The sequence below is a fragment of the Diplotaxodon limnothrissa genome, linkage group LG6 (assembly GCF_057381915.1).
Source record: "Diplotaxodon limnothrissa isolate DT_005_m linkage group LG6, D_limnothrissa_male_GT1.1, whole genome shotgun sequence".
Classification (NCBI taxonomy): Eukaryota; Metazoa; Chordata; class Actinopteri; order Cichliformes; family Cichlidae; genus Diplotaxodon; species Diplotaxodon limnothrissa.
This window is the reverse complement of record NC_140601.1, coordinates 4126700-4154511: the sequence shown is the minus strand read 5'-3', so window position 1 is coordinate 4154511 and position 27812 is coordinate 4126700. Positions and strand designations below refer to the sequence as shown.

The 27812-nt window shown below is 38.6% G+C and overlaps 1 protein-coding gene across 1 annotated transcript; it reads left to right on the top strand.

Annotated features, from left to right (window-relative positions):
• Positions 1–3372: 3372 nt before the first annotated feature.
• Positions 3373–26770, top strand: LOC146629932 (protocadherin Fat 4). The gene is made up of 30 exons (XM_085355485.1): positions 3373–3448; positions 7252–7323; positions 8118–8281; positions 8770–8817; positions 8922–9011; positions 9183–9269; positions 9594–9701; positions 9785–9898; positions 10443–10536; positions 10627–10745; positions 10977–11150; positions 11275–11403; positions 11606–11761; positions 12036–12216; positions 12704–12837; positions 12992–13939; positions 14122–14247; positions 14752–15003; positions 16395–16493; positions 16669–16841; positions 19702–19853; positions 21169–21476; positions 23549–23659; positions 24391–24582; positions 24807–24904; positions 24986–25147; positions 25438–25626; positions 26374–26451; positions 26535–26571; positions 26690–26770. Exons 1-30 carry the CDS (start codon positions 3373–3375, stop codon positions 26768–26770), a joined length of 4752 nt encoding a protein of 1583 aa, XP_085211611.1.
• Positions 26771–27812: the final 1042 nt, after the last annotated feature.

The window sequence follows — 27812 nt, the reverse complement described above, 5'->3', positions numbered from 1 at the left end:
AAGTAACGCGTTACTGCCCATCTCTGCTAGGGAATAAGGAAATACATTTTACTTTACAAAAGGAAATTGAGGATACAAAAGGTCAAATGATATGTGTCCAATAGAAGGCTTACAGGTAATATTATGCAATATCTATGCACCAAATAAAGAAGATTACAATTTATTTATTTTTTTATGAAGTGAATAAAGTGTCAGGGGATATAGATCAACAAATAATACTGGCAGCATGAATACATCAGTGCTGCAAGACAAAAATGTGAAAACATTTGAAAATAGGCCCATTTGGGAGCCCTTCAAAGTATATATAAGAGGGAAACTGATTGCCCACTCTGCAGAAAAAAAGACAGCACGCTATTGGGATTAAGATATTAGACACTGAAATCATAATAAAAGAGAAAAAGATGGTGGAACAGTTCTCCCTATCACAATATCAAGAACGATAACATCTAGTTATCGACCACTCTCACTAATGAATGCAGATATCAAAATTATAACCAAGACATTAAAATCAGAATTGAGAGAGGAATTGGGCATGGAAATATCAGAATCAATGTGGGACAAATGCCTATCAAAAATTCATTCCTGCTCTGTTAACAGCAGACATCAATTAATACAATTTAAAATTGTCCATCGGCTACATTATTCCAAGGTTCGGCTACACAAAATTTATCCTTCAACTTCCCACATAAGTGACAGATGTAAAACACCAGAGAGTACGCTTTCTGGCATTGCCCCTCATTGACTAATTTTTGGTCCAAAATATTTGATTGGTACTCTAAAGCTTATGGAATTTCCATCTCACCCAATCCAGAAATTGCAGTTTTTGGCTGTGTACGTTCCAGAACTATCCCCGTGACTGTGCGGGTGCCAATCGATCTTGGAATGATGATTGCGAAAAGACTTATTCTAAAGGAATGGAAGTCCACTGCTCCTCCCCCCTTCAGTGTCTGGCTCAATGACATGTTATTCAATTCAATTCAATTCAATTTTATTTATATAGCGCCAAATCACAACAAAAGTCGCCTCAAGGCGCTTCATAGATACAGAGAAAAACCCAACAGTCATATGACCCCCTATGAGCAAGCACTCTGGCGACAGTGGGAAGGAAAAACTCCCTTTTAACAGGAAGAAACCTCTGGCAGAACCAGGCTCAGGGAGGGGCGGCCATCTGTTGCGACCGGTTGGGGTGAGAGAAGGAAGACAGTTATGTTATCAGTCATTCAACTGGAAAAAGTTCGATACCTGCAAACACCTGCAGCAAATGTTTTCTCAAAATCCTGGACTCCGTTTTTTACTCATCTTGAGAAAGCTTACGTTGTATAAACATGTACCATCCATCCATCCATCCATTCGCTTCCGCTTATCCTTTTCAGGGTCGCGGGGGGCGCTGGAGCAATTTGGATTATCCAATTAACCTATCCCTACAAGCTGCATGTCTTTGGACGGTGGGAGGAAGCCGGAGTACCCGGAGGGAACCCACGCAGACACGGGGAGAACATGCAAACTCCACACAGAAAGACCCCGGCCTGATGTTGGAATTGAACTCAGGACCTTCTTGCTGTGCGGCAACAGTGCTAACCACCGTGCCACCGTGCTGCCTAAACATGTACCATGGCACTGCAATTTCCCTGTTTATTACATATTCATGACATTTAATTCATCATGGATACTGGTAGTTTCTAATTTTAATGTTTTCTTTCTTTTCTTTGTTTTTTTTTTGTCTTTCTCTATTGATTATTATTATTGTGCTATTTCTTGTCCTATCATCTCAGCGCCGAGCAGTATTTGTTCGGCGATGGGGTTTTCTATGCTGAAAAAATTAAAATAAAATATTGAAAAAAACAAAAAAAATCAGAATTGAGAAAGTCATCTCTTTCCTATTTCACCCTGATCAAACACATAGATCTTTTAATTTAATGGTTTCAATACGTCATAAAAATTCAGCCATTATAACTTTAAATGCAGAAAAAGCATTTGATAAAGTAAATTTGTCATTCCTGTCCTTGATATTAAATACATTTAAATTGGAGATTCATTCATAAACTCGTTTAAACTATTTTATACATGACATTCTTGACCTCAAAGAACTTCATCTTACAAGGAGGTACAAGGCAGGGATGTTCACTTTCTCTGTCCTTGTTTTCCATTTTCATTGAACCTGCAATTCATCAAAACTCTACCATAAAAGGAATTAATTTAACAGAACATGAAATTTTGTTTATACGCTGATGATGTTCTCCTATATCCCATATCCCTCAAGGATATGGTTCTTGAGCTCAACTCACACGGAAGGGCAAGGGCTGTACTAAAACTTTGATGCTTTACGATGTTTTCGCTGATGTCAGCCTGTAATTGCTTCAGCTCAAGCTGTTATTGGTATCTACCATCACATAAAATTTGAAAATGATATCTTGAAAACTGTAGACCCTAGAATGCTATCAAACAGACAGACAAACAGAACCAAACACAAACTCACTCACTTCAGGCGATGGATTACATAAAGAGTACACAAGTCACAGGTGAACAGAATCAAACTAACAAGATAGGGATTGTGAGGGAGTAAAACTAAATATAAGGCACAAGAGATAACAGAGTACCAAAATAAAACAGGAAGTAACAAAACAGAAAAATACACGCTGAGTAACTAAAACTTGAAAACAGACTACAAGAAACAGAGGTAGGTAAAATCAATTGAAAATCCAAGGTGTCATGTAGACCCAGGACCATGACACAAGGACTTAAATATTACCTACAATGAAAGTAAAAAGCAAACCTGAAATACAAAACTCAAAGAACCATAAACTTTACAGAAATTAAAACAACAGGTCAACAATCCAGGACGGTGACAAAAGCAGAAACTCATAATTAGTTAATGTATGTAAAATAAAATACACCTGCCCAGTGAATACACTTGTCTAATATTTGTGTTTTAAGCAATTCCGTTTCAACCATGTTAAGTTTGAAAAAGAAATGTTTAAATGGACCTTTTAATATGACTTACTTTTATTGCATTATTTAGTGTCATTATATGTTAATTAATGCCATGTTAAACTGATTTTGATCACAACACAGTTCACCAAACACCAAACATTTCTCTCAACTCCTTCTCATATAAGTTGAATCTAGTTTGGCTGTATAACAACAAAGGAAGTAAAATGTTATTCCTTTGCACTGTTGATAAGGAGAAATGAAACTCGTACTTTGGCCTGATCCACTATCAATAAAACCTATAACCCTTTACAACCTGCCATAAAATAATATTACTGGGGACAAAAGAGGGCGAGGTAAACAGCAGGTTCCTCTTAACACCTGTTGTTCATGTGTTCAATTCAGTGTCGGTTTTCAGGTTTGGGGAAGAACAACTGTGCCGACATGGACACGTTGAATAAGATTTGTGTGGTCCTCATTCTATCCATTTTTGTTTGTGTCATCACTGGAAGTCCAATAGGTGAGTGCAGCCTGAATAGATGGAAAGAATGTTATTTTGTACCATAAACAGCTGGAAAAATGATGATGATTGTTTTCAGTCTATGCTGAATATCTTATTTTTACTATATACATATATTACATTATACTGATAATGGAATCATTAATCGGTTTTTCCAATAGTTACAAAAATCAAACAGAAATACATGGTATTTGTGTAGTTATAGATGATAAATTCTGACAATGGGATACCTGGATTAATAGTAAACGTTTTGAGCTATCATTAAGTCCTGCAGGGTATCAGGCTATGCAGTGAGTAATCCATAGGTGACACCTTTTTCTACCCCATACTAAATGTACCATAAAGCTTTTTATTTCTGCTTAGACTATAGCAATGTCAAATTGTGCTGATAATGCTTGATTTCAAACTCATTTCACATTTCAGTATTTGTGTTTCAAAGTCCAGTTTAGACAAGATTGTGTTGTAGTGTGTGAGAGAAAAGCTACATTGATCATTTTAATGCCGATAAAAAAAAAATCTAGACTATTTTTAACTCTCACTGGTGCCTCAGTTCTTGTTTGTTTGTGGGAACTGAAGTAGCATTTGGATCCAATATAACTAACAACATTAAGCTTAATTTAGCAGTAAGGATCGATTCTAATTAAGTGCTTTTATTTTTCATATGTATATTTTGTTATTAATAGTATTTGTTTTTTGTTGGATTGTTTGTTTGTTTCTTTTATGTTTGTTGTCTAAAACCATGAACGTGATATTAGGACCGGAGTAGGCTACTAACAGATTTTGCAGTTTTGTGTTGGAGTAAATTATTCACAGATTTTTCCCTGTCAGTGTGTCTTGTTTGTGTCATGGAAGTTTGTTTAATAAAACACAAGCACTTGATGAGTGTCTTTGAAATGGGTTTAATTACAAGCTGCAGCTTCCCCCAGGAGGCCCCCTTCCTCTTCAAGGGTGAGACAGGGGTCTCGAACTCCAGGCCTAGAGGGCCTGCAGGTTTTAGATAGCACCCTGGATCAACACACCTGAATCAAATGATTAGTTCATTGCCAGGCCTCTGGAGAACTTCAAGACATGTTGAGGGGGTAATTTAGCCATTTGAATCAGCTGTGTTGGATCAACACACATCTAAAACCTTGAGGCCTGGAGTTCGAAACCCCTGGTCTAATGTCTCTAATGTCTAATGGTGCCTGGGTGTGCTAGTCTACCTCTAACTATTACAATACTACAATACTTAACTGTGTGGAATAAAGTATAAATCAGATATATGATCCTATCCTTCATTTAAAACTAATACCTATATATTATTGTCAGAACATGTGATCAATCCCCTAAGGTAAAATACAGTAAATATTTTTTTTCCAGGTAAGTGAAAGATTAACTTTGAACAAGGAGGATTTCACATAATATCAGTCACTATTCCATCCATTCTGTTCTGCTGTTCCGGATATGTGGCGCGGGGGGGGGGGGGGGGGGTTTGGCTCCTATCCCAGCTGTCTTAGGGTGAGATGCAGTGTACAAACACCCTGGACAGGTCACCAGGGCTAATCACAAACAGATAATTGGCACTCACATTCATCTATCTACTGGCCTATCCCCACTGAAATCAATCAAATCTGACAAAATTTTCCACCTGCTCTATTCCAAATCAACTACTTTTTGGTTAAATAACTTTATCATAGCTAATAAAATCACGCAAAATATTATGTTCATACTATTAAAATTACAGTTACATGCCCTCAAATTATATCAAATTATATAGTTATTTTATAATATTTGTTAAATATTAAATGTGAGATTTATTTATTTACTGAAGGAACTAAAAACCTTTATAATGATGATTAAACCCCATACAGCACGTACAAAGGGTGGGGTTTGTACGTTAAACCTTGGCCCTTTGCTGATATCAGGAGCAATGTGCCCTGTTCTAATAGTCATGATGTCATGGAAATAGAAATTTCCACTTGGTCATCATGAGTGTATGAATTTTAATTGGTAACATAAAGTCACTATACATGGGAATATAATGGAAATATAATGTGAAGAGTCAATTGACAAACTAAATCATTATGGAGTTCTACAGTTGGTGTTTTCACAAACATGTCTCCCACAAGCTAACTTGTGGCACATATCCTAAACAGCCATAGCAAAAGCTTTTGTGATTGAAATGGAGGAATGATTAAACACCTTGTCATACAGCTAGTGATGTGTCAGTCGTGAACGAAACAGCTCTTAGTAGTGATGGGTCGTTCGCGAACGAAATGGCTCTTAGAGCCGACTCTTTGACGTGAACGACGCGAGCCGGCTCCTTATCGCGAGCAGTCACGTGGTTTTTTTTTTTTTCTTTCACCCTCTCTCTCTCGCACTTTTTTTCCCGCTTCACTCTGCACGCGAGCCTTGTGCTTTACGCTGGGCAGAGGGGGGAGGGGCGGTAGTTACACTCAGTAGCACAGGAACAGAGCCAGAGGGAGGGAGAGAGAGAAAGAGAGCCAGGGACAACAACGTCACATTAGAAAGGTATAGTAATCATCCACAACTATTTTCGGTTGCAGATGATAAAGGATTCGGAAAGTGCGGATTCATGCGGGCCCATATGACAGAGAATGTGCATCTTCTTTTTGTTTTCATATTTTAATTTATATTTAATTGTGTTGTGGTTTGCAGTGTTTTGTGTTGTTTCACTTTAAATTTGTTTAAAAGGAAAAAGCTGAAAATTTAAATAGTTAAAAGTTGAAATGTGAATAGTTGATTTTTGTATTATATGATTTATTTATTACATTTTATGTGGAGTGAATAAATAAAAGTATATTTACAGTGGCCCCTACAGACAAAGCACTACAAACTCCAAAACACGTACAAACTCCAAAACACGTACAAACTCCAAAACACGTACAAAACACAACAGAAGTGCTCCAGGATGGTAAGGGCAGTGTTGAGCTTTTGTTACCTAGTGGCTACACAAGCCAGGAAGTACCAACGACCAGATTTGGTGTGTGGTAGTAACAGGTAAATGAACATTTTTTTTTTTTTATTTGAATATATATGAGTGCTTGTGTATAAATACACAAACAATGCGCATATGCTTTCAATTGTGTAATTTAAGTGATCTAGGTAGCTCTGTTTTGAAGTTCAGTTAATGCTAGAAATGTGTTTGGGAGGTTCTTTGTCTCTAGGGGCCACCGCATATATTTATATATAAACATATATAAATTAAAACATGTTTTTTTTACATTAGTAATTCCTTTTGTGCATAATTTTATATTGTTGTTAATAATAAATTAATTAAAGCAACAAAACAACCTGAAGAGCCGGTTGGGAGCCGAAAGAGCCGGTTCTCTAAAAAGAGCCGGAAATTCCATCACTACAACCAAAAGTGTTCATATCAAAAGGAAGACAGAGTAAGTGCAGTAAATCCAAGGAGCCAAACCAAACTGAAAATCAGGAGGGTGTCAGGCAAAGAAAATACAACCATTGTCCATATCTGAAATATTACTGCAGCAGCACCGGTGGTGCCTTTTAAAACAATGCATGGTACCTTGTAAGAGATTAGAAGTTAACACCATCAGAGAGAAGAAAGTGTTAAATAACAATATTGGCAAATCATTTTAGCACAGAAGGAACCACAGATAAAAGAAAAGCCTGGTATCAGAATGTAAACAAAGCAAAACAAAACAAACAAAATGGAAAAGAAATCTCAGTGAAATGGACATGCCCAGTTACATCTGCATATCAGCTGTTAGAAATAGTGTTTTTATGTAATATCGATAATCTGTTCACTCGGTGCTAATTCATCGGTTTTGTTTCTGAAGGTTCTTCAACCATAAATTGTGAAGCGGTGACTCCTTCTAAAAATATAGGTGAAGTCAATGAAGGATATTCAGGTAAAGTGTCTTCTTTCATCTTTACTTTATAATTTTTTAATAACACAATAATCAAACATAGTATATTCCTGTGCCAACAATCATTTAGTCTGGTATGAAATGAATAAATGCGTGATGGTAGTAATACAAGTGTCAAGGATGCACTGTGTGGCAGGCTGGGTGAGGACCCAAAAAAGGAGTGAAATGAGGGAGGCAGTTTTATTCCTGTATCAAAAATATTAAAACATGTACAAGTACAAGTATTATTAACCAAAAACGCAAAAACTAGAAACAAAGAACTAAACCTAAGAAACTGCAAAACTAAGACTGGACCAGAGAACTAGGGAGGTAACGATAGGATGAGAAACAGGAGGGAAACACAGCTGGAACAGATCTAACACGATGAGAGAGGTAGGAAGCAAAACAAAAAACAATAACACAGGACACGAGACTGTCCAAGTAAAACAGGAAACAGGAGACACACTATAAGACACAGACTGAGTGAACATAGGGGACAGAGGAAGTGAGAGACACGAAACAGATGAATAAACACGGAGACAGAACTTAAATTCACAAGAGACATGGCAGACTCCCTCAGGGGAGGCAAGGAAACAGAACCAGGAAGTATACTGAAGAATATAACATTAACCGGAAAGCACACACACTGCGTCACACACCCAGGATTGTGACAGGAAGACTATGGCATGAAAGAAACAAGAAATACAATGTTTTTTTTCTCCTGGTCTGGAAAACTATCCATACTTACACATTTAGTGTTTATCTTGTATTCTTCATAATTCTCCATGATGCTGCAGGGGATGTGGAGAGGATAGATGGTATCGTGCCAGGAACCAGTGTGAAGTTAGTGGACTATGTCTTTCTTCCCCACCTTGAGTTTCTGGAGCTGAGTTTCACACCTGGGGACAGCTTTGCAGTTGTTCGCACCAAGAAACCTCTAGATGCAGATGCTCCGATGTCTGTAAGTTTGGGCAAACCTATTTCCCAGAAATTCCATATGTATTATAAATACAGCTTATTTTAAACATCAAAAGAAAAGGAAACATTTTCAGTAACTGCCAAATTAAAGATCTGCAAGCATACTCCTATTGATTGCAATACAGTATCTTCCCATTGCAGCTGAAGACCAATATACTAAACCCTTTAAAAACTTAATGGGAGCCTTTTGTAATAAAATGCCAAAAACATATGTAAAAAAAAATATATGTAAATCAGTGCACTAAATAACCACAGCAGCATATAGTCTTACACATCAAAACATCCAAGTGAAATTCTGCTGCACACACAATGGGCAACACTTAAGAAATTCTACAATTATGCAACATTTTATTATAATCAGCTGCAGTTTTTATTAGATTTCATTATCTTTTTTTTTTTTTTATGCTGTTCGGTTTAGTTTAAACATAAATGACTCATTTGAAGGTAATCCACTGTGTTCCTGTCTTACAGAGTCCTACCACCCTGTATTATTCTGTCATGTGTGATGGTAATATTAAGGTGGGTGATATTCTGTGGTTGCAAAGTTTCAATATTTATGCATTACAAATATACATTACAAATGAAATATGTCAAATTATTTTATTTCATTTTTTATTTTACAGTACAATAACACTCGGACACTGAAAATCATAGATCTCAATGACAACGCTCCGATATTTGAAAAGAAACTGTACTCCAAAGATGTCTCTGAGGTTAGCCACTAAAATCTGTTAAAAAATGGAATGTAGACCAGTTGCATGATACATTTCTATAAATGTGAGAATCACACCTGTACTTAAGAGGAAAATTAAGAAGGATAGGATGGAACTACAAAACATGTGTTTTTCTCTGGCTGTATATGATTTAACTTTTTCTTCTTTCAGACACTTAATCTGAATGCTGAGGTTATTCGAGTGACAGCTGTGGATGCAGACGCCACCTCACAAAACAACAGAGTGACATATTCCATTGTAAACACATTTAAAATTTCTTGAAAAGCTAGTGAGAGTATGTGTTTCTTAAGTAACGTGCAGGTCTATTTACTTGTCACTTCAGTGTTAGCTGAGAATAAAGCTCTTCACTAATTTTTGTGTTTCTTTTTTTGTGCATTTTTCTATGTAAAAAAGAAACATTTTTAATGCAAATGTTAGTGAAAATTATATAAATAATTAAGCTTTCACATAAGGTAATTCATACTGGTCGTCGGTAACGTGTCTGTATTTAATCTGTCATTATAAAAAGTAACAATAACAACATGGTGATGATGTTTTGGGCTTTTGTTGCTTTTTCATAAGACACCAGCCACAGAAGACTTTGAAGTTACTGACTCAGGGGCGTTTATGTTGAAAAGACGTTTGAACTACAACGCAGTCCAAAACTACCACTTTACTGTAACGGCCAAGGTGAGTTAAAATTATTTCGAGCAACTGAACTACTTCAATCAAGAACATCTATATGATTATAGTCTTACTATCCTTCGCTGCAGGATAACGGAGGATTGAATGACACAGCCTCGGTGGTGATTAATGTAGAGGACTTTGATAACTTGAATCCCTATTTCAGCCACAGTCTGTACCAGGCCTTTATTTCAGAGAACCAAGTAAGTCTCAAAATTTTAATTCTGTACACGTAGTGTTTTAATCACAGTCTTTAAATATTAATTCTGGAAATTTTGTTTTTTCCAATATGTTTTATGTTCCTTCTGAATTTCATGTCTACAAGACATGGGGGTTTTTTTTACAAACAGATTTGATTTGATTTTATAGCCATGTTTACATGGTGAACACAGTGCAGTAGTAAATGCAAATAAAACTATACAAAGACAAAAAAAACAAACATGAACAAGATTCAGAAATGCTGATGCTTTCTGAGAGGATAAACTCAGCCAAAACCAGCCAGAAGTCCAGAATTTTCTTCTTCTTTTTTTCTTCTTTTTCCTTAAATTTTCAAAACATCTAGACTAACATCACAAATCAGATTTCATTTACATATCTTCACTTTTTAAATTAAACATGTCAAAATCTGTTAGTTATTTGGGGCCCATCCTAGCTGTTATAGAGTAAAACGCAAGCAACGCTCTGGAAACGTCACTGCGGCAGCTTTGAAATACAGAATGTAACTCTCGTGTGTGTTGTGTACTTCAGCTTGGATTATTCCATACCATTCAACCAGAGACAATAAAGGCACAAGATGGAGATATTGGGATCAACATGACTTTAACTTATACCATCAGTGCTGGTAAATGCTTAAAAAAATGTGTTCAGTTTTTTGTTTTACTAATACGACATTAAACCTGTGAAAACCTCTAAATTATTTATGTTTGTTTAGTTTCTCCAGACAAATATCAAAGAAACTTCAACATTGACCCCTCCAGTGGAGTTTTGTCTGTGATTGCTGCCTTCGATAGAGAGGAAATGAACAGCAGCATGATCTCTATCAGCATCAAGGTACTGACATTTTAATCTATGCATTCATTAAGAGTAAAAAGGTCTGTTGTGTCAAAATGGTTCAGTCTTAGCTGAAGGCTCATCAAAATTTAACACACTTTTTTTTAAACACACAATTTTCACTTGTGTTACATATAGAATTTGCACAAAAGTTAAGAACGTGGCCCATATGAACAAATACTGCTATTCATTATCTAAATCTAAATATCGCTCTGCTTTAATACTCTTCAGGCAGCCCAAACAGACGACAGTATGAAGACAACTGAGACAGTAGTGTCTGTCACTGTAGAGGATGTTAATGATAATGCTCCAGGGTTTGATGAACCCAGCTACTCTGTGACACTTGTGGAAAACTCGCCTGTTGATGCTGTTCTGTTCAAAGCTCCTGTCACTGATCTCGACCAGGTAGTCTACAGTTACAATACACATATGATTTCGAGATATATTCTGTCAGTTGATGCTGTTAATAATATATAAAAACTGCATGTATATTTTCATTCACTCTCTTCATTTTCATATTCACTCCTAGGGAGGGTTTGTGGGAACCATGAGGATCATCCCAGAGTCTGCTCCTTTCTCTATCAGCTCTGATGGGACAGTCAGAGTGAAAAACTCTACAGCTCTCGACCGAGAGACCACTGAAACAATCACATTTCAGGTCATTTAGATTTAAGATAAAACAACTGTCAGTATATACTGGGTCTTAATTCATGTTTAAAAAAAACTTGAAAACTCATTTTGAGCCATTCAGTTTTAAACAGATTAAAATAATTGAAACGTGGGAGAAAAACTGTGTTTTTCAAAGAGTAAAGTTTGTCCCAACTTTCATCTCAACTTTGTTCTTCGTACTAATTTTAAAGGTAGAAGCAAGAGAGCAACATGAACCCAACAATGTTGCAACAGCACAAGTTACTGTGACTCTTCTGGATGAAAACGACAACATTCCTAAATTCACCAGCGGCGTGTATGAGGGAAAAGTGTTTGCAAATCAAACAGAGGGATTGTTGCTGGTCCAGGTTAGTGAGTTCTTCTCAATAAGACATATAACTGCATGTGTATTTTTTTAATCACTTCAATTTACTCTTTTGCTTGCATTGCATTCAATCATACCAACTCAGAAAAATATTTTTTACAACTAAAAAAGATAATCACTTTCTCATGGCATTATTAAATCATATTTTATGCATATCATCCAAAGATATTGTTTTTTGTTTTTGCTGTTATCATCTTGTGTTTTGTTTTTTAATTTCCGTGACATTTAAACTGTGATTTGTATTATGTGACTCCAAGGTTAGGGCAGAAGATCCAGATGTCGATGCAAATGGGCAGATTAAATACTCTATTGACTTTGGGAACAGTAAAGGATACTTCACAATCGATGAAAACACCGGAGAAATTACACTAGCTAAAACCATTCCCCTGCAGGAAAACCAGATTTTGGAGTTCCCTCTCTATGTAACAGCAAAAGATGGTAGATTTTTTTATTATTATTCTTATTATTGTTGTTGTTAATATTGTTGAGGTTGTTGTGGTTGCGGACATGGCTTGCCAGAATAGGTTATTCAATTTCAGAATCACTTATTCTGACATTCACTAAATCATAACTTACACACTGTGATTATTTGGCATGTATGCAGCACAACTGCAGCATATGTGCACAACTTCACCGCCTGCTTTCTTAGTTGCTATGCCTAAGTGTAATGTCATAGCAATCAATCCACTTTAGCATCATAACATTGTTACCTTGCATGTGCCAAGGTTTTTAATCTCATATGACTAATTCATATTTTTCACAGAACTTCATTGCTTTCAACAAGGCATTTTACAGTCAGTTCTGTCACCTGAGTAACTTTAAGATGGAAGTAACTACTGTTACATAATCTTAAAGTAGACCAGCTGACCTCTTAATGCCTGCCATCATTAAAGTAGCATAATATTCTTCTTCATCTGTCCTCTAGGTGGCGTCATACCTCGCTCCTCCTCAGCACAAGTGAATATTTTTGCTCCTGGTGATTCAAAACCTCAGTTTTTACAAAAACTTTACCATTTTACCATAGAGGAGGAGCAGGAGCCAGGAGTTGCAGTTCTTAAGGTATGTTTCCCAGTGAATTTGTGTGCAAACCAGTGTTTTTATCATCCAAATGTTCCTGTGTCAAATGCCAAGTTACATTTAGCTACTCACTGTTGTTGCTATAGTTAACTTTAAATGTCATAGTAGGATTTTGTCAATTCTGTATTTCTTTCAGGTTCACTTCCTTGCAGTACCTCCAGCTATTCCAGAGTTTTTAGTTACAACAGAAGGTGACAAATTCGAAATCTCCAACAGTGGTGAATTCACCACCAAGGTTAAGCTTGACCATGACGAAGGCCCTCAAAACTACTCAGTAGAAATTACCATCACTGACGGAACAACCAGTGACAGCGCCGTGGTTGAGGTCCAAGTCACTGACATCAATGACAACAGTCCAGTTTTTGCCTCCAGCTCAGTCACCAAATCTGTTCTGGAGGATGCAGAGGTAGGATTCAATGTTACTGCAGTTCCAGCTACAGACAAAGACAGTGGCTTCAACAAGGAGATCAGATATTCACTGAGAGGAGGAGAAGGGAGCTTTTCTATTGATCCTGTGTCTGGGATGGTCAGTTTGGCCGGCGCACTTGACAGGGAGACCAAGGCAGAATACAGCCTGCTGGTGGTGGCTGAAGATCAGGGTCGTCCAGCCAGGTCAGCCACAGCCACTCTGACGGTACAAGTATCTGACATCAACGATAACGCACCAAAGTTCTCAGTGGCTGAGTATCAGGTTGAAATCTTAGAAACAGAGTCAGTGGGTGCAAGCTTGCTCACCTTATCAGCTCTAGATCCTGATGAAAGTGTAAATGGAATAGTTACGTACAGCATTTTCCAGCAAAGCCCTTCATCAGACCCTGCTGTTTTTGATTTGGAGTCATCCACTGGGATCCTGCGACTGGCCCAGCCTCTGGACTACAGTGAGGCAAATATGTATACCCTAAAGGTTCAGGCCACTGATGGGGGAACACCCTCTTTAAATGGGAATGGCTCAGTGGTGGTGAAGATAAAGGACGTGAATAATAACCCACCTGAGTTCAGTAAGGAAATCAATCACATACTCATCTATGAGAACCTGCCCGGTGGTGCATCCATCCTGGTGCTGGAAGTTACTGACAAGGATGAAGTGAGTTACATGACCGGGTCCAGCTATGATAAGTTTTGGTTCTTATTTGGTCTACTGTGCAAAAAGACCAAAGTGTTTTTCCACAGTTGTACTGATATATCAGTATATGCACCTGATTTGTTCTTAATAATTACCTTTGGTTATGAAGACGTCTTATTTAACATAACTACCTTCCTTTTTAGGGTGGCTTCTCCAATGGCTACTTCCTTTACAACAATGACACTTTTGAGATCAATAAGCAGGGAGTCGTCTCACTGAGAAGAGATGTAGCCTTGGACAGAGAGACAAAAGACAGCTATTTGTTACAGGTAAATATACAACATATGTATGGATACTGAAAATTGTGATATTATATTGTCTTGCACTATTGTTTAAAACGTAATTAATACATGGCATTCTTAGATTGCCATGTATTAACGTATACACACATCAAATATTTTCTGTTTTTAAAACTTAAATACTTATAACCCAATGGTGAGCCACTGAACCATTTTTGAAATTATTACATTGGGAATAGAAGAACGAGAGGCACAGAATCAGTTCAGCAATAGTTTTCTCATTTTTTCATTATTCAGTCCTCTTTCCATTTTCTTTTTATGTGTAAAAATATAACTTTACTGTAGTTAATTTGTGCAATGTTAAAAAGCAAAAATAACAATAATAATAAGTTAAAGGGAACAAATACTATGTGCCCAGGCTAAATTTTATGTTTTTTGGTTAAAAAAAGTAACTTGGTGTCTAAGAGCTAAAGTTAGTAGAATCCTGTGGGGGAGGTTTCAGTAACTTTCTGTGTTTTCTGTGTCTCTATTCAGGTTGTCGCAGTGGATCAGGTGACTGATGGTCTGAGTTCCACGGCTCAGCTGAATATCACAATCCTTGATTACAATGACAATTCTCCACAATTCCCAAGCATTCCTGACCCACTGATGATCATTGAAGGCGATTACTCAGTGGAAAGCCCAGGAGAAATTTTTACCATCACACCCACAGACGCAGACCTTGGGCTAAATGGAGAGGTCACCCTCTCCCTTATCTCCCCCCACCCAGTCTTTAGATTCAGAGAGGTGAGGCAAAAGGGAAAAAACAGCTGGGAACATTTTCCAACATGCCAGAATTCCGCTTTTTGTCTATTATAGCGACTGCTTTACCTGACATGATGTTATATATTGCCACACACATATTAATTCTGTTCATTTGTATTAGCGCAATCTGAAGTCTGAACCTTTGGCACAAAATGAGCCTTATTTAGTATGCAGTATAAGAGGACATAAACTTCTAAAAAAAGAAAGAAAAACAAATAAAGGAACGCTTAAAACACATCAGATATCCATGGATACACCTCCACAGACAGGTATGCCGTTGGCTAGCATGGCGTTATCCATGCTTCTCCATACCCTTTCTTGTTAGGCTCAGGGTGAATTTGCTTTCAGCAGGGTACAAGTGGTGGACCTGCCAATTCTATGGCAAATTCTGATCAGGCTCCACAGACAGTGCCAGACAGTGAGTACAGGGCCCATTAGATAATGTTGGGCCCTCAGTCCACCCTAATGAAGTCTGTTTCTGATTGTTTGCTCAGAGACATTCATAGCACTGGCCTGAAGGAGGTAATTTTGTAGGACTGACAGTGCTCATCCTGTTCCTCTTTGCACAAAGGAGCAGATACTAGTCCAGCTGATGGATTAAGACCTTCTATGGCCCTTTCCACTTATGTAGAGTAACTGCCTGTGACCTGGAATCTCCACCATATTACTGAGACTTTATGAGACACAGCAAACCTTCTGTCAATGACACATGTTGATGTGCCATCCTGGAGGAGTGGTAATACCTGTGCAACCTCCGTAGAGTCCAAGAATCACCTCACACTGCCATGCTACTGATACAAGCTGAATGTAAACCCAGTGAAAAAACAGTCAGAAAATATGTTGAGGGTCAAAAGGTCAGTGTCCCCCACCTGTAAAACCATTCATTCATGTTTTGGGGGCTTCTCTCCTTGTTGCTCCTCTAAAGCACCTGATGATAATTCTGTTAACACCAAAGCAGCTGAAAATGATTAACAATCCCCTTTGCTACTTAACTGACCAGATCAATATCCTACTCTGATTGAAAAAGTTTTCCTTTATTTTATTTTTATTTGGTTTTATTTTAGTGTATATGACAGAAAATAAGGAAAGTCATACTCACAATAGAAATGTATAATAGGGCCTTAATTAATTAATCAATTACAGTAGTTGTGGGCTCTACAATGCACTGTATTGGGAAGCAGCAACAAAAGTTACAGTATAGACATTGTTCGCAGTGCTGCATATTTTAGGATTGGATGGAAAAATCTGTCCTAAAGAGGGGCAAAATGATTGTTTCACTATTATGTGAGTGCTCTTGGGCTGGTTGTAGTTATGTTGTAGGTATAGTATAATTATGTTGGATGTGTGTTGCAGTTTCATGTGTTGTGTTACAGGATGGGACATTGCTGGCTATTGGTCCTTTGGATCGGGAGAGCAGGGAAACATATGACCTGACTGTGACGGCTTTAGACAAAGGCAACCCTCCAAGAGAGGTAACTACAGAAAATGCTTACAGACCCTGAAACAGCCAACATTCCAAAAAAGTTCTTGTATTTTACAAAATTAGGTCTACTTTTGGTCCAGTTGAGTATTTTCACATCAGAAAGGCACTCTTAAGTTGTACTTGACAATTACTATTGTAATTGAACTTTGGACTTTGAACACCAGAACTTCACCTCGATCAGAGTGAGCCTAGCTGACCTGAACGACAACAACCCCGTTTTCAGTTCCAGCGACTACGTCAGCACCATCCTGCTGAAAGACGCAGAGGAAGGAAAGCTTTTGCTCACGCTGTCTGCTACTGACAGAGACACCGGGAACAATTCTCTCGTCACCTACAGGTCAGTTCAGATGGACAGGACGCTTTTGGAATGTGACTGCAAAGTCATTTCACCTTCTTTATGTAACAAATTGAAAGTTGGAAGGCTTTGGGAAATTTCAGGGACTCTGCAATTATGTTTTTTTGTAACACGATAATACATTACAAACTATAAATACTACGAGTGTTATTCTTTTTTGGGCTGTTTTTAAACGAACTCCTATTTTTATGATTCTGACTTTTCTGTTTGATTCTGGTTTCCTTATATCATTCTACTTCTCAACAAAAACGACTCTACAATATTAGAGAAAAAACACTCAAACAATCAGGCAATCCCTGATAAGCAAGCACCTGGTTATGGTGTAAAGAACACATTCAAGGAGGTGCAACCATCTGCTACATAGGAAGACAAGGACAAAAAATCATACTATGGGAGAGAGGAGTTAAAAGTTAATGACATGAGGTAGAAGCATGTAAATGCATCGTGAGTGAAAAGAGGAGAGGAGGAATGCTCAGTGCATCATAGAAAAGTCTCCCAACATTCTAGCAACTCTGCAATGGCAGAGTTCAGGGTTACCTGATCCAGCTCTAAGTATAGGTTTAATTGTCTGTGTAGTAAAGACCTGGTACCACCAAAGTGAATGCTGTTGCGTTTTATTGAACAGGGTTTTGACGCAATTTCTCGCAGTTTCTGCTTTCCAACATTCACATTGCAGTCACTGCATTGCAGTCACTGCAATGCAGTGACTGCATCGTCACGCCAGGGCATGTTTCAAAATGGTGCTCTATGTGAGTGGAAAGACCGGGCAGGTGAGAAACACATCTCCAAAACGTTGTTGCAATGCAACAACATCTGCTCTCTGAGCCTGTGTGAGATGGTTGTCACAATGGAGTGAGGATGGAAGCTAAATTTGGCACTTCTGGCCCCAACTTCTTTCTTTCCTTAAATCGGTTCGCCAGAGATGGATTCAGCCTGTCTTTATGCTTTCAGGAGGCTCAGGTGATATGATTTGTGTGGCTTGCTTGATTTGGTCACAAATCTGACGCAGGGCTAAGAGCAATTTATCTCCCAGTGAAAACTGTCTGAGTTGTAAATGTTGTAAAGTCACTGCTGACATTCCTGGGCCTGGAACAAATTCTCCCGTGACAACCTGCGCAACACTGGCGCACATCCCCTCAGATGTCCAGCTACTAAAATTGGGCAATGATTTACTCCAGATTTTTATCATAACTCTGGAGTAAATGGAAAATAGCCTGGAAAATAAATTCCCGCCTGCTTTTAGGCACCAACAACTAGGCGTGCTCTTCCTGTGTATGAGTCTCATGACTAGGGATGGGTACCGGTTCTGACATAAACGGTAGTAACCAGACCGAAAAGCAGCGCACATTTCGGTGCTTTTTTTTTCCTGAGCTGTGATACACTTCTAGCCAATCATTTTACGTTTCCGAGGATAGTAGGCGGGGCCAGGTACGTACGTTCTGTTAGAGCAGAGCTACAGATTAGAAATGCCCAAGGCGAAGCGGTCAAAAGTCTGGCTGTACTTCACAGCAAAATATGCAAACTCAGCAGCAACAAGTGCTTTAAGCTGATACTGTGATACTGTCAAAGGAAGTAACACCAAGAATCCGATGAAACACCTGGCGACGCATAGCGTTTTTTTTTTAAAAGCCGAGAAATGCACCGTATTTGATGGCAGCAGCAGCCGTTCTTCTTTGTTGTTCGCGTGTAATTTACGTTGAGTAGGCTAACCACGTTATTACATTAATGCATGTAAGGTGAACTAGCAAACATCATCATAGCTACATGCGGCTGTCTTCTTGTTTGATGGCAGATACTCCCTTCACCCTGGCCAAAAAGGCTAAAATGACCAAAGAAAAAGAGGGAAACAGCTAAACATGAGAGGTTTTTGGACAAAGTTTGTATTTTTTCCATTGTTTAAGCACTGCTTCCAGCCAAGAGTGATACCATATATGCCCCATAGCTGCAGAAAAGGCTAACATTGTTATCTTTTTACATAAAACCAGCTGAATATGAGAGGTTTTTGGACCAATTTTGTGTTCTCCATTCTTTAAGCACCGGTTTGAGCACCGTTTGAGCACCGGCACCGTTTCAAAAGTACCGATTTGGCACTGGTATCGGATAAAACCTAAACGATACCCATCCCTACTCATGACTCACTCAATATAAACTGTCACTCATTACAAAATACAGAAATTTCAGTGCTACATCAACTTTGATCACTTGCTGAAAGGCTGAGCTCAGACTGTCATCACTGCTCTTGTGGGAAATCTTTTGTGGAGCAAATCACCGGAGCCAGTGGGCTCTCACGTGAAGGCCCCACCATTTCTTCTTCCCCAGAGTTGGTGTCTGATGACTTCGAGGTAACAACTGAGCACAGCACAGGCATACATACTTCTGTATGTTTCTCCTGGGCTGGGTGAGGGTGTCAGAAGGCTGGTGGTGCACATCATCTGCGCAGCTTCCACGAGTGGACATTCTTGGCAAATGTTTCCTGGCCACCCACACGTCCAGCACTCCTGCCCTAACTGTCATGCTGCTCCCGGTGGGCAGGGCACAGCATCCATAGCCACAGCAAAACATATGTGTGCAACCAAAGTCCACAGTTGAATTAAGTAGATCCAGCATGTTCTTATTTTCAGCTGAGGGAAGCATGTATTTTTTTTCTATAGTATTGTATTGGCGGAAGAGTCATTGTGTACGTGAATATTTTTTTGTTTGTTTGTTTGTATTTAATTTTTTTATCTATTAAAATGCATGGATTAAACATATTCCAAGATAGTTTAGTGTTGTTGTATGTTGTTGTAGCAGGAGTATTTATTAAGGTTCCTTAAATGTATTTTTTTCATTTTTGCTGTTTTAGTTTCTCTGGAGAAGGTTCTCCATACTTGGACCTAAACACCCAGACTGGGAATGTGACTTTGACCTCTAAATTTGCTGATTTAACAGAAGATACCGCACTGGTGCTGACAGCTGTGGCCACAGACCACGGCCAGCCCCCTTTGAGCACCACGGGTCAGTCTAACGGCTCTTGGCATCATTGGTTATTTGAGCTTTATTTTTTGATTTAACTGTAAACCATAACATCATAGTATGCATGCATTTTAACCTTCCCAAGTTTAGAAATAAATGCATTCCTGCTTTGTATTGGGAACAGATTGATAGGAAAGGAAAGAAGTAAAACTGAAATGTTACAGCCCTGCATGGGGAAAATGTGAGGCATAAACAATCTAGAGTTGTGTTTTTGCGGAAAATTCATCTTCAAAAACAGACTGTGAAAAAAAGGAAGTTGACATGAAGAGATAACAGTCTAACGTTACAATTGACAATTGACATTTAAAGTGACCTTGAAGTGGTTTAAAGTGACCAATGTAGCAGCTTTAAAGTTTACAGTATGAGTGAAATAAAGTGACCAACATGAGCAGGATTCCTGAGTGTAGGATTGTCTATAGAGCAACATCTGTATTTACAAAGGCAGTGGTATCAAAGGCTGTTGAGGTTGTTGGGCTTGACAGAAAAGTGTAACTCTGTGTTATCTGCATAGTAATGGTAGGAGATTCCATTAAAACCATTAAGTAGGTGACCCAGTAGTCTGTCAAGGGTGGATTGGACCACCCTTGACTGCTGCCTAACACACATAGCACCTGACCCCTATGGTGCCTCGTGCTATTGGTGGAATTACAGAAGGGCAGGCCCATGACTCCTCTAAGGCTGCACCCAGCCAGGCTCCATGAGCAAAGGGGGCAAACAGACGCTCTTCCTTGAGCTCCCTTCTCAGCTAATTGTGCCTCCACTCTGGGGGTGGGGACACAATAAGCTTATCCCTGGCAGGGTAAACTGGTTCCTTGGTTAATATCTTCTCATAGGTGTCATCTGCAGTATGTAGAAATGTGTAAAAATGTTTATGAATAACTCAAACACTGGACACATTTGAAAAACGTATGTTTAGACATAATGCTATATTTTATTAGTCTTCAGTTCCAGTCACTGCTTGATCAGGATTAGGAATAAATTAATAAATAATGATTTATTGGAAGTTAACATGATTTGACTTTAAAAGCATCTTTTCACAATGTTAACCAATTCAGTTCAGTTCAGTTTTATTTCTATAGCATGGAAAATTATTCGACTCAGCTACGAATTACACAAAAAAATCGACAGAAATTTCAGTATGTACTAAGAAATCCTAAATTTTGTATGGACCGTTAAGTTTCTAAAAATTAACAAATTAATTGTTCATGTGAAGATCCTGTTCGATGCATTTAAAAAATTAGCTTCACCTGTGTGGGAGTTTAACCCATGAGCATTCTGTGCTATAATTTCCCTGCAGCTCGTGTTGTGGTGAATCTACACATTTCCAGTCTGACTGAGACTGTGGCCTTCCTGAGCTCCTCCTATAACTTCAGCCTGCCTGAGAACCAGGAAGCAGGGGTTTTGGTAGGCAAGGTCACTGCCTCCTCAGGAAGCAACCTTTACAATGTCACGTATTCGCTGAATACACACAAAGACCTGTTCTCCATAAACCTCAGTGGAGCTATCTTCACCAAAGCACAGCTCGACAAAGAACAGCAGGAATGGTACTTCTTGGAAGTGGAGGTTGTGGACACACGGAATCCACCTACATCAGCAATGACGACGGTATTGACTTTAACAAAAATGAGCTATTTCAATTCAATTCAATTTTATTTATATAGCGCCAAATCACAACATAAGTCGCCTCAAGGCGCTTCATAAAATTCACTGATTGCAGAGGAACAGAGGAAGGGAACAGAATTAGATAGAAGGTATGTCAAGATGGCACAGCAAATGTGATCTGGTGTGTCTACAACAGACTAGCATAAAGTTTTCATGAAGTGTTACTAGAGCTCCTTGGCAATCCAAGCATGACCAAATACGTGTCCTTGTATTTTAAATTTTAATTAATTAATTGTAAAGTAATCCTTTGAGTTTACTTGTAGTGTTATTAACATGAGATTAGTCTCAAAGTCAGGAAATTTATTATTACAGTAGCAGAGTGAACACAGCAGGGATAAATACATACAGCATAACCTAACTACAATAATACTATACCAAAACAATACTGTAGTACTGTATTGCAGAGTTTTGTTTTTTGTTTGGTTCTGTATATCTGTGCATATGTATATACACAGATATGATACAAAATACAGTTGATGGGAGAGAGAGAGAGAAGTCTAGCAAAAACTAAATGCTTCATAGTGCAGTGGACAGCGTTGCACATTGAGATATGTACAGACCATGTGTGTATCCTCATGTTCATTTCTGTTAGACATAGTAGACTCTGGAAAAAAAAAGGCATCCAAAATCTCTCCTGGGTACGGCAACCTGTCACTGAAGGAGCTTCTTAGTGCTGCATGAGGTGGGAGGTGTTCTCTAACAAGGATGGTAGCTTAGCTACTGTTCTCCTGTTGCTCACTGTTTCCATTGAATCAAGAGGTTATCCCAGCATAGAGCTGGCCTTCTTGATCAAACTGTTTAGTTTCTTTCTGTCCCCAGCAGAGCTACTGCTGCCCCAGCAGACTACACCATAAGAGATGGCTGATGCCACCACAGAGTCATAGGAGCTATACCTGCACTCCAAAACACCCAAGTCTCAGTAGGAGATACCAGCTGTTTCTGTAGATGGCATTTGTGTTAGTCGTTAATAACCATGTACTTATGAGTCCATGATCTCAATATCCGTTCCATGGATGGTTTCTTCTGAAAGTGGAGGATGTTTGGCGCCTGCAAAAGTCCTTGTTATACCCATGGGGGACATGGCCAACAACTGAGTCATCAGAGACTCAAAAGCAGTTAGCCGAGTTGTAGAAGTATCCGGTGCATATAGTGAAAAGAAACGGATCCAGGACTTCTGCTTGTTGGTCATCTATACTGCCGGGGAGCCCATCACCAACACAATTCTCGATCTATATGTACTGAGGCCTGTTGGTAAGGTAGTCCAGAATTCATGTGGTGAGGTGATGGTCCACATCTTTGTACTCCTGCCATGATTGTGGGTATGATAGTGTTCAAAGCAATAGGAAAAGATATACTCAGTTATGCTGATATACTCAGCTATGTACTGGAGGTCAGGGGCAGCACACAGGCAATGTAGTGGATAAGTGTGAAAGGAGTTAAGGTGGGATGGGCAGTCACTAGAATGCCAAGATGATGATGGTTGTGGCAGTAGTTGCTGCACTGGGAGCAGACCCGGCAGATGATGAATCTGCCTTATCTGAGTTTACTCACTGTAATCCAAACAAGCAACAGAAAATTCTGTTTCTTAAAGCCCGAGATTGAAGGTGTTTTCCCCTCCCCCTCTCCTCAGCGATCTCTTTACAACCTTCATTTCTTCCTTGATTCCTCACTTGAGCGTGGACTTGATTCTCCTTTTCTGCTTAAGGGCAGCCTTGATATTATGAGTGATCCACAGTTTATTGTTAGAGAAACAAAGTACAGTCCCGGTGGGTATGGCATTATGTACACAGATATTAAAGTAGTCCATAATGCAATTGTAAGGTCAAATACCTACAGTCATTCAAATCATGCTTTACTTATCGCCTTGTTTTTAAGCTCTAGGCAAGGTTACCTAAGCATTAAGATAGCCAAAGACTCTCATTGCCGTCTAATCATTTTACAAACTAGAGGAATGTGACATTGAAATGCTTTAAGCATTGCACAGAAATTCTCTTCAATGTTTCTTTCTGTCTCAGGTTAGAGTTCAGGTGAAGGATGTGAACGAGTCACCACAGTTTCCCCCAGAGGTTTATAGTGCCTCTGTATTCAGCATCGCCCCCTATAAAACTCCCGTCATCCAAGTGAAGGTAAACACACCCAACTTTTTCAGTTTCCATCTGTCTGGAAATAATATAATGGTTCTGCGAATGTTTGCCTCCTTTGATTTTATGTTTACATAAAAGGCATCTGCTATCATGCAATGTACTTTGAACTGAAATCCACTCAGTAATCTGTTCATGGTTAATGTGTCTGTGAGCAGCAATGAAACACACCACATCACCAGGAATCAGAGAAAAGCATTCACAGCAACACTTCCTACATCTTCCAGTATGTCAAGTGTCCTGGCTGAGTAATCACCAATGAAAACACTAAATCAGTCAGTGTGACGTGTGCACTGCCAGTAAACACAGCGACAAGAAACATCTAGTGAAGTTAAAAAGATACGTCAAAGATGAAGATTTATGCTTAAAAATGTAAAACTAAAAGCTGTTTCTCCTAAGTGGAACGAGTATTAAGCTTTTATAGTGTATTAAATGAAAATACAGCAATATTATTGGCTAACTGTGCTTAGAATATAAAAAGAACAATTTGCAAAAGAATGACAATTATTACAAATTTAAATAAATTACATTGTTAAAACTGAAGCATAAATGATTAAGCAGCATTATACTGCTGTCACTCACTGATGTGCAGCTAGTTTGGATAACTTAGTTTTAGACTTTTGGTTTAATCCAGTAGCTCACAAATTAGTATCAACTACAATCGACTACATTAGTTCATAAAGGTTTTAAGTGCTTTTTTTGCTCTCTACCTCCAGGCTTCAGATCCTGATGTTGGAGATGTGGGGCAGCTGGTCTACAGTTTGACAGCAGAAAGTCCTTATTTTGACATTAACCCATCCTCGGGTCTGGTCTATGTGATCTCAGCAACAGAACTGGCTGGACAGACAGCTAAAATGGAGGTGAAGGCCACTGATCCCCACGATCTTCATGCTACCGCTGTAGTGGAGGTGAGTGTTTAAGACCCCCCTGCTTTCCTGTCCACTCTGCTCCAACGAATAAAGGCAAAAGTCTTTATTAATAATAATTACACAAAAAAGAACTGATAGCTGATTTTCATATGCATAAATACAAAGTATTTCCTTTTAATTCATCTTCTTGTTTATTTTGTTCAATAAAACAGGTTAATAAGAAGTTAAATTCCAAGTTAAATTAATCTCTCTTCTGCCCCCAGGTGATGGTTCAGGCAAGTGCAAGCAGCTCCAACGTTGTGACCATCTCACTTAATCAGCCTGCTAACATTGTGGAGAAGAAAGTTGAAGATTTATCGACGTAAGACAGGTTTAGCTGGTGTTAAAGATTGCTTTCTATAATCCACTTCTGTTACTTCTAATAGATTTTTGTGTCTCCCAGGTCTTTGGGCAAAGTTCTGGGCTGGACTGTGAACATCGTTCAGGTGTTCAGCGCTAACGATGGATCCACTGGCACCCGAAACCTGAGAGTTTCTGTGAGGACTTTGGTCCGTTTCTTTGCTGTAGATGGAGGGGAGGTTGTTTCCTCTGAAGCAGTCATAAAGTAAGAGACTGACTTCTAATGTGTTCTACATCAGGCCCATCTGTTAGACACTCAGTATTGTTTTGCTTTGGTTTTTAGCAAACTTGCCTGAAATTCATTAGTCTGAGTAATGTTGATTTTGAGTAATTTTCCAGAGGCACCTACCATTTTGACCAGTTTGAAATCTAAACCTGGTCTCATAAAAATTAACTTCTATATTTAGATATAATCAGGGAAAGATCACCTTGGTGAACTGTGTAAAAAGGTCATGTGACAGATTTCTTTTGACCTCTTGCTGTCTGATCCACCAGGAAACTGCAGAGCCAATCAAATGCTGTGAATGCAGAGCTGTCTCAGTTGTTTGGGGAGGAGCTTCATTTTGATGTTGAGATGGTGGACCCTCAAGGGTCCACCTCCAATCAGGCGCTGGTCATTGCTCTGGGCGTCCTGTTTGGGCTGAGCACCCTGGGATTGATTCTTGCTGTTGCGTTTCTCATCAGGTGAGATTGCAGTGTTTCAACTGTTGCTACACATTTTCTTCAAGTTGGTTAAATTGTTTTCTCGGCTCAAAAGCAGACAATAATTGTCCAAGTGGACAAAAAAGAAAATACTGCCGCTTCAGATTTGTAATTTAACTCATTATTTCTATACTGTTGTTTTTAAAAATGGTAAAGTTTACCAAAACAATTTGTATATCATTCAATTCAAATCAGTTTTATTCATATATTGCCAAGTCACAACAACAATCGCCCTAATGTGCTTTATATTGTAAGGTAATAACCCTACAACGTTAGAAAGAAACCCCAACATTCACACGACCTCCTATGAGCAAGCACTTGTCAACAGTGCGAAAGAAAAACGCCCTTTTAACATGCAAGCAATACCAGGCCAGACCTCAACTGGTTTGGAGTGGAGAAAAGACACACAGTGATTTAAAAAAAAAAAAAAGTATGAATATATAGAATAAATTAACCTTATGTTGAGGTTTTTTTAATTCTCTGCCTGGCATCAGCTGAACTATTTCAGTACTTTGTAGAGTTTGATAACTGTTTTGCGACAGCTGTTCAAACTGCAAATAGTACAAATAATTTTGAGTCTATATTGCGTCACCTTAAAGATCATATTGAAGATCCCCCCTACCCAGGGGGAAATTGCACCCAAAAGCATAGCTTCTGGGATCACTGGAATGTATTAAGCCCTCTACTGCAACTTCACAGTGGGATTGATTTATGTGTTTATCCTGACAGGTTCCATAGGAAGGGGAAACATCAGAAGAGTTCAGACAAAGAACATCTTACCAAGAACGAACAGTCTGAGAGTTCCATGTAAGATGTCTAAGAAATTAATTTTATATCACAGTTGTGTATGTCAAGCATTTTTTAAATGTTGACTTCCTGTTATATTTCAGAAATAGTTCTCGAAAACCTTCACACACCTCTGAACAGGTACATTTTACCCAAATGTAATCCAAAAACCACAGTTTGCTTCAGCTGCTGCTGATCGGTGATTTGTGTTACAGAAAAGCTCACATGAGTTTATTGATTGATGTGTTTATCCTGACAGGTTCCAGGGAAAGGGGACACATCAGATTCCAGACCTTCAAGTCCGTCGTCTGAGTCTATGACCAGCAGCCACCATTTCTGAGCTGAAAGTGTTTCTACATGACATAAGAATCAACACCATAAACCAGGGGTGTCAAACTCAAATACACAGTGGGCCAAAATTCAAAACTGGAACAAAGTCAATATTTATTGAAAAAAAAATCTTCCTCCAGATATAAGAATGAATCTTTTCTTATGGACTCAAATAAGTTTTGCTGGAAAACTGAATATGGAACAAGCAAAGCTTAATACTAAACAATATATATATTAGCTGTATAATACCAGTAGGCCAGCTCTGATAGTCATTTGGTATGGCTTCGCGGGCCAAATGTAATTAGGCTGCGGGCCAGAGTTTGACACCTATGCCATAAACACAATAACTGAACATGCATTTAATTTTTCCACTTGTCTTGATATTTTATTTTTTAATGAATGAACATGAATGAAAATGACAGTGAATAAAAGTTGAGAGGCACTCGGTGTATGCACAAGATGTACAGAAATAAACTACAAGAATGATTATTATTTTCTGAAAGTTATTCATAACACAAATGCAAAACTTTGGCCAATAAAAGTTTAGCCTTTCTGAACGAGAATATTCTAGATATGCAAAGGTTTTAGTGCTCCCTTTTAAACACTCACACCAGACAGAGCACATACAAATAGATAAAGAGACACTGACATACAGAAAAGCCTATGAAGAGACTCAGGGAGGGCCGACTCTGTCTGTTCTAATTCTTGAATAGGAAAATGAATCAAATTATAGTAGAATTTGTTTTAAATAACACTATGCATTATGTAAACAGAGTTCAGAAGTAAAGCAGCAATGAAAATATGCACAGGCTCATGGAGAATTTTGTTTTATCCAAGTAAGGCACACACTGATTAAAGCAGAGTATAAGAATATATACAGTAAAAATAATCAAAGTTACTATAACTGTTGAACACCACGATATCAGATCATCCCTCTGTTCCTGTGCTACTGCGAGTGTAACTACCGCCCCCCTCTGCACAGCGCAAGGCACAAGGCTCGCGTGCTGAGTGAAGCAGAAAAAAAGTGCGAGAGAGAGGGTGAGAGAAGGAAA

Bases quoted from the DNA above. Each gene is read 5' to 3' on its own strand.
- LOC146629932 (XM_085355485.1), top strand. From the start codon at position 3,373: ATGGACACGTTGAATAAGATTTGTGTGGTCCTCATTCTATCCATTTTT. The intron at 7,324-8,117 runs GTAAAGTGTCTT...ATGATGCTGCAG, and splicing joins AGTCAATGAAGGATATTCAG to GGGATGTGGAGAGGATAGAT. The intron at 25,148-25,437 runs GTAAGAGACTGA...CTGATCCACCAG, and splicing joins TCCTCTGAAGCAGTCATAAA to GAAACTGCAGAGCCAATCAA.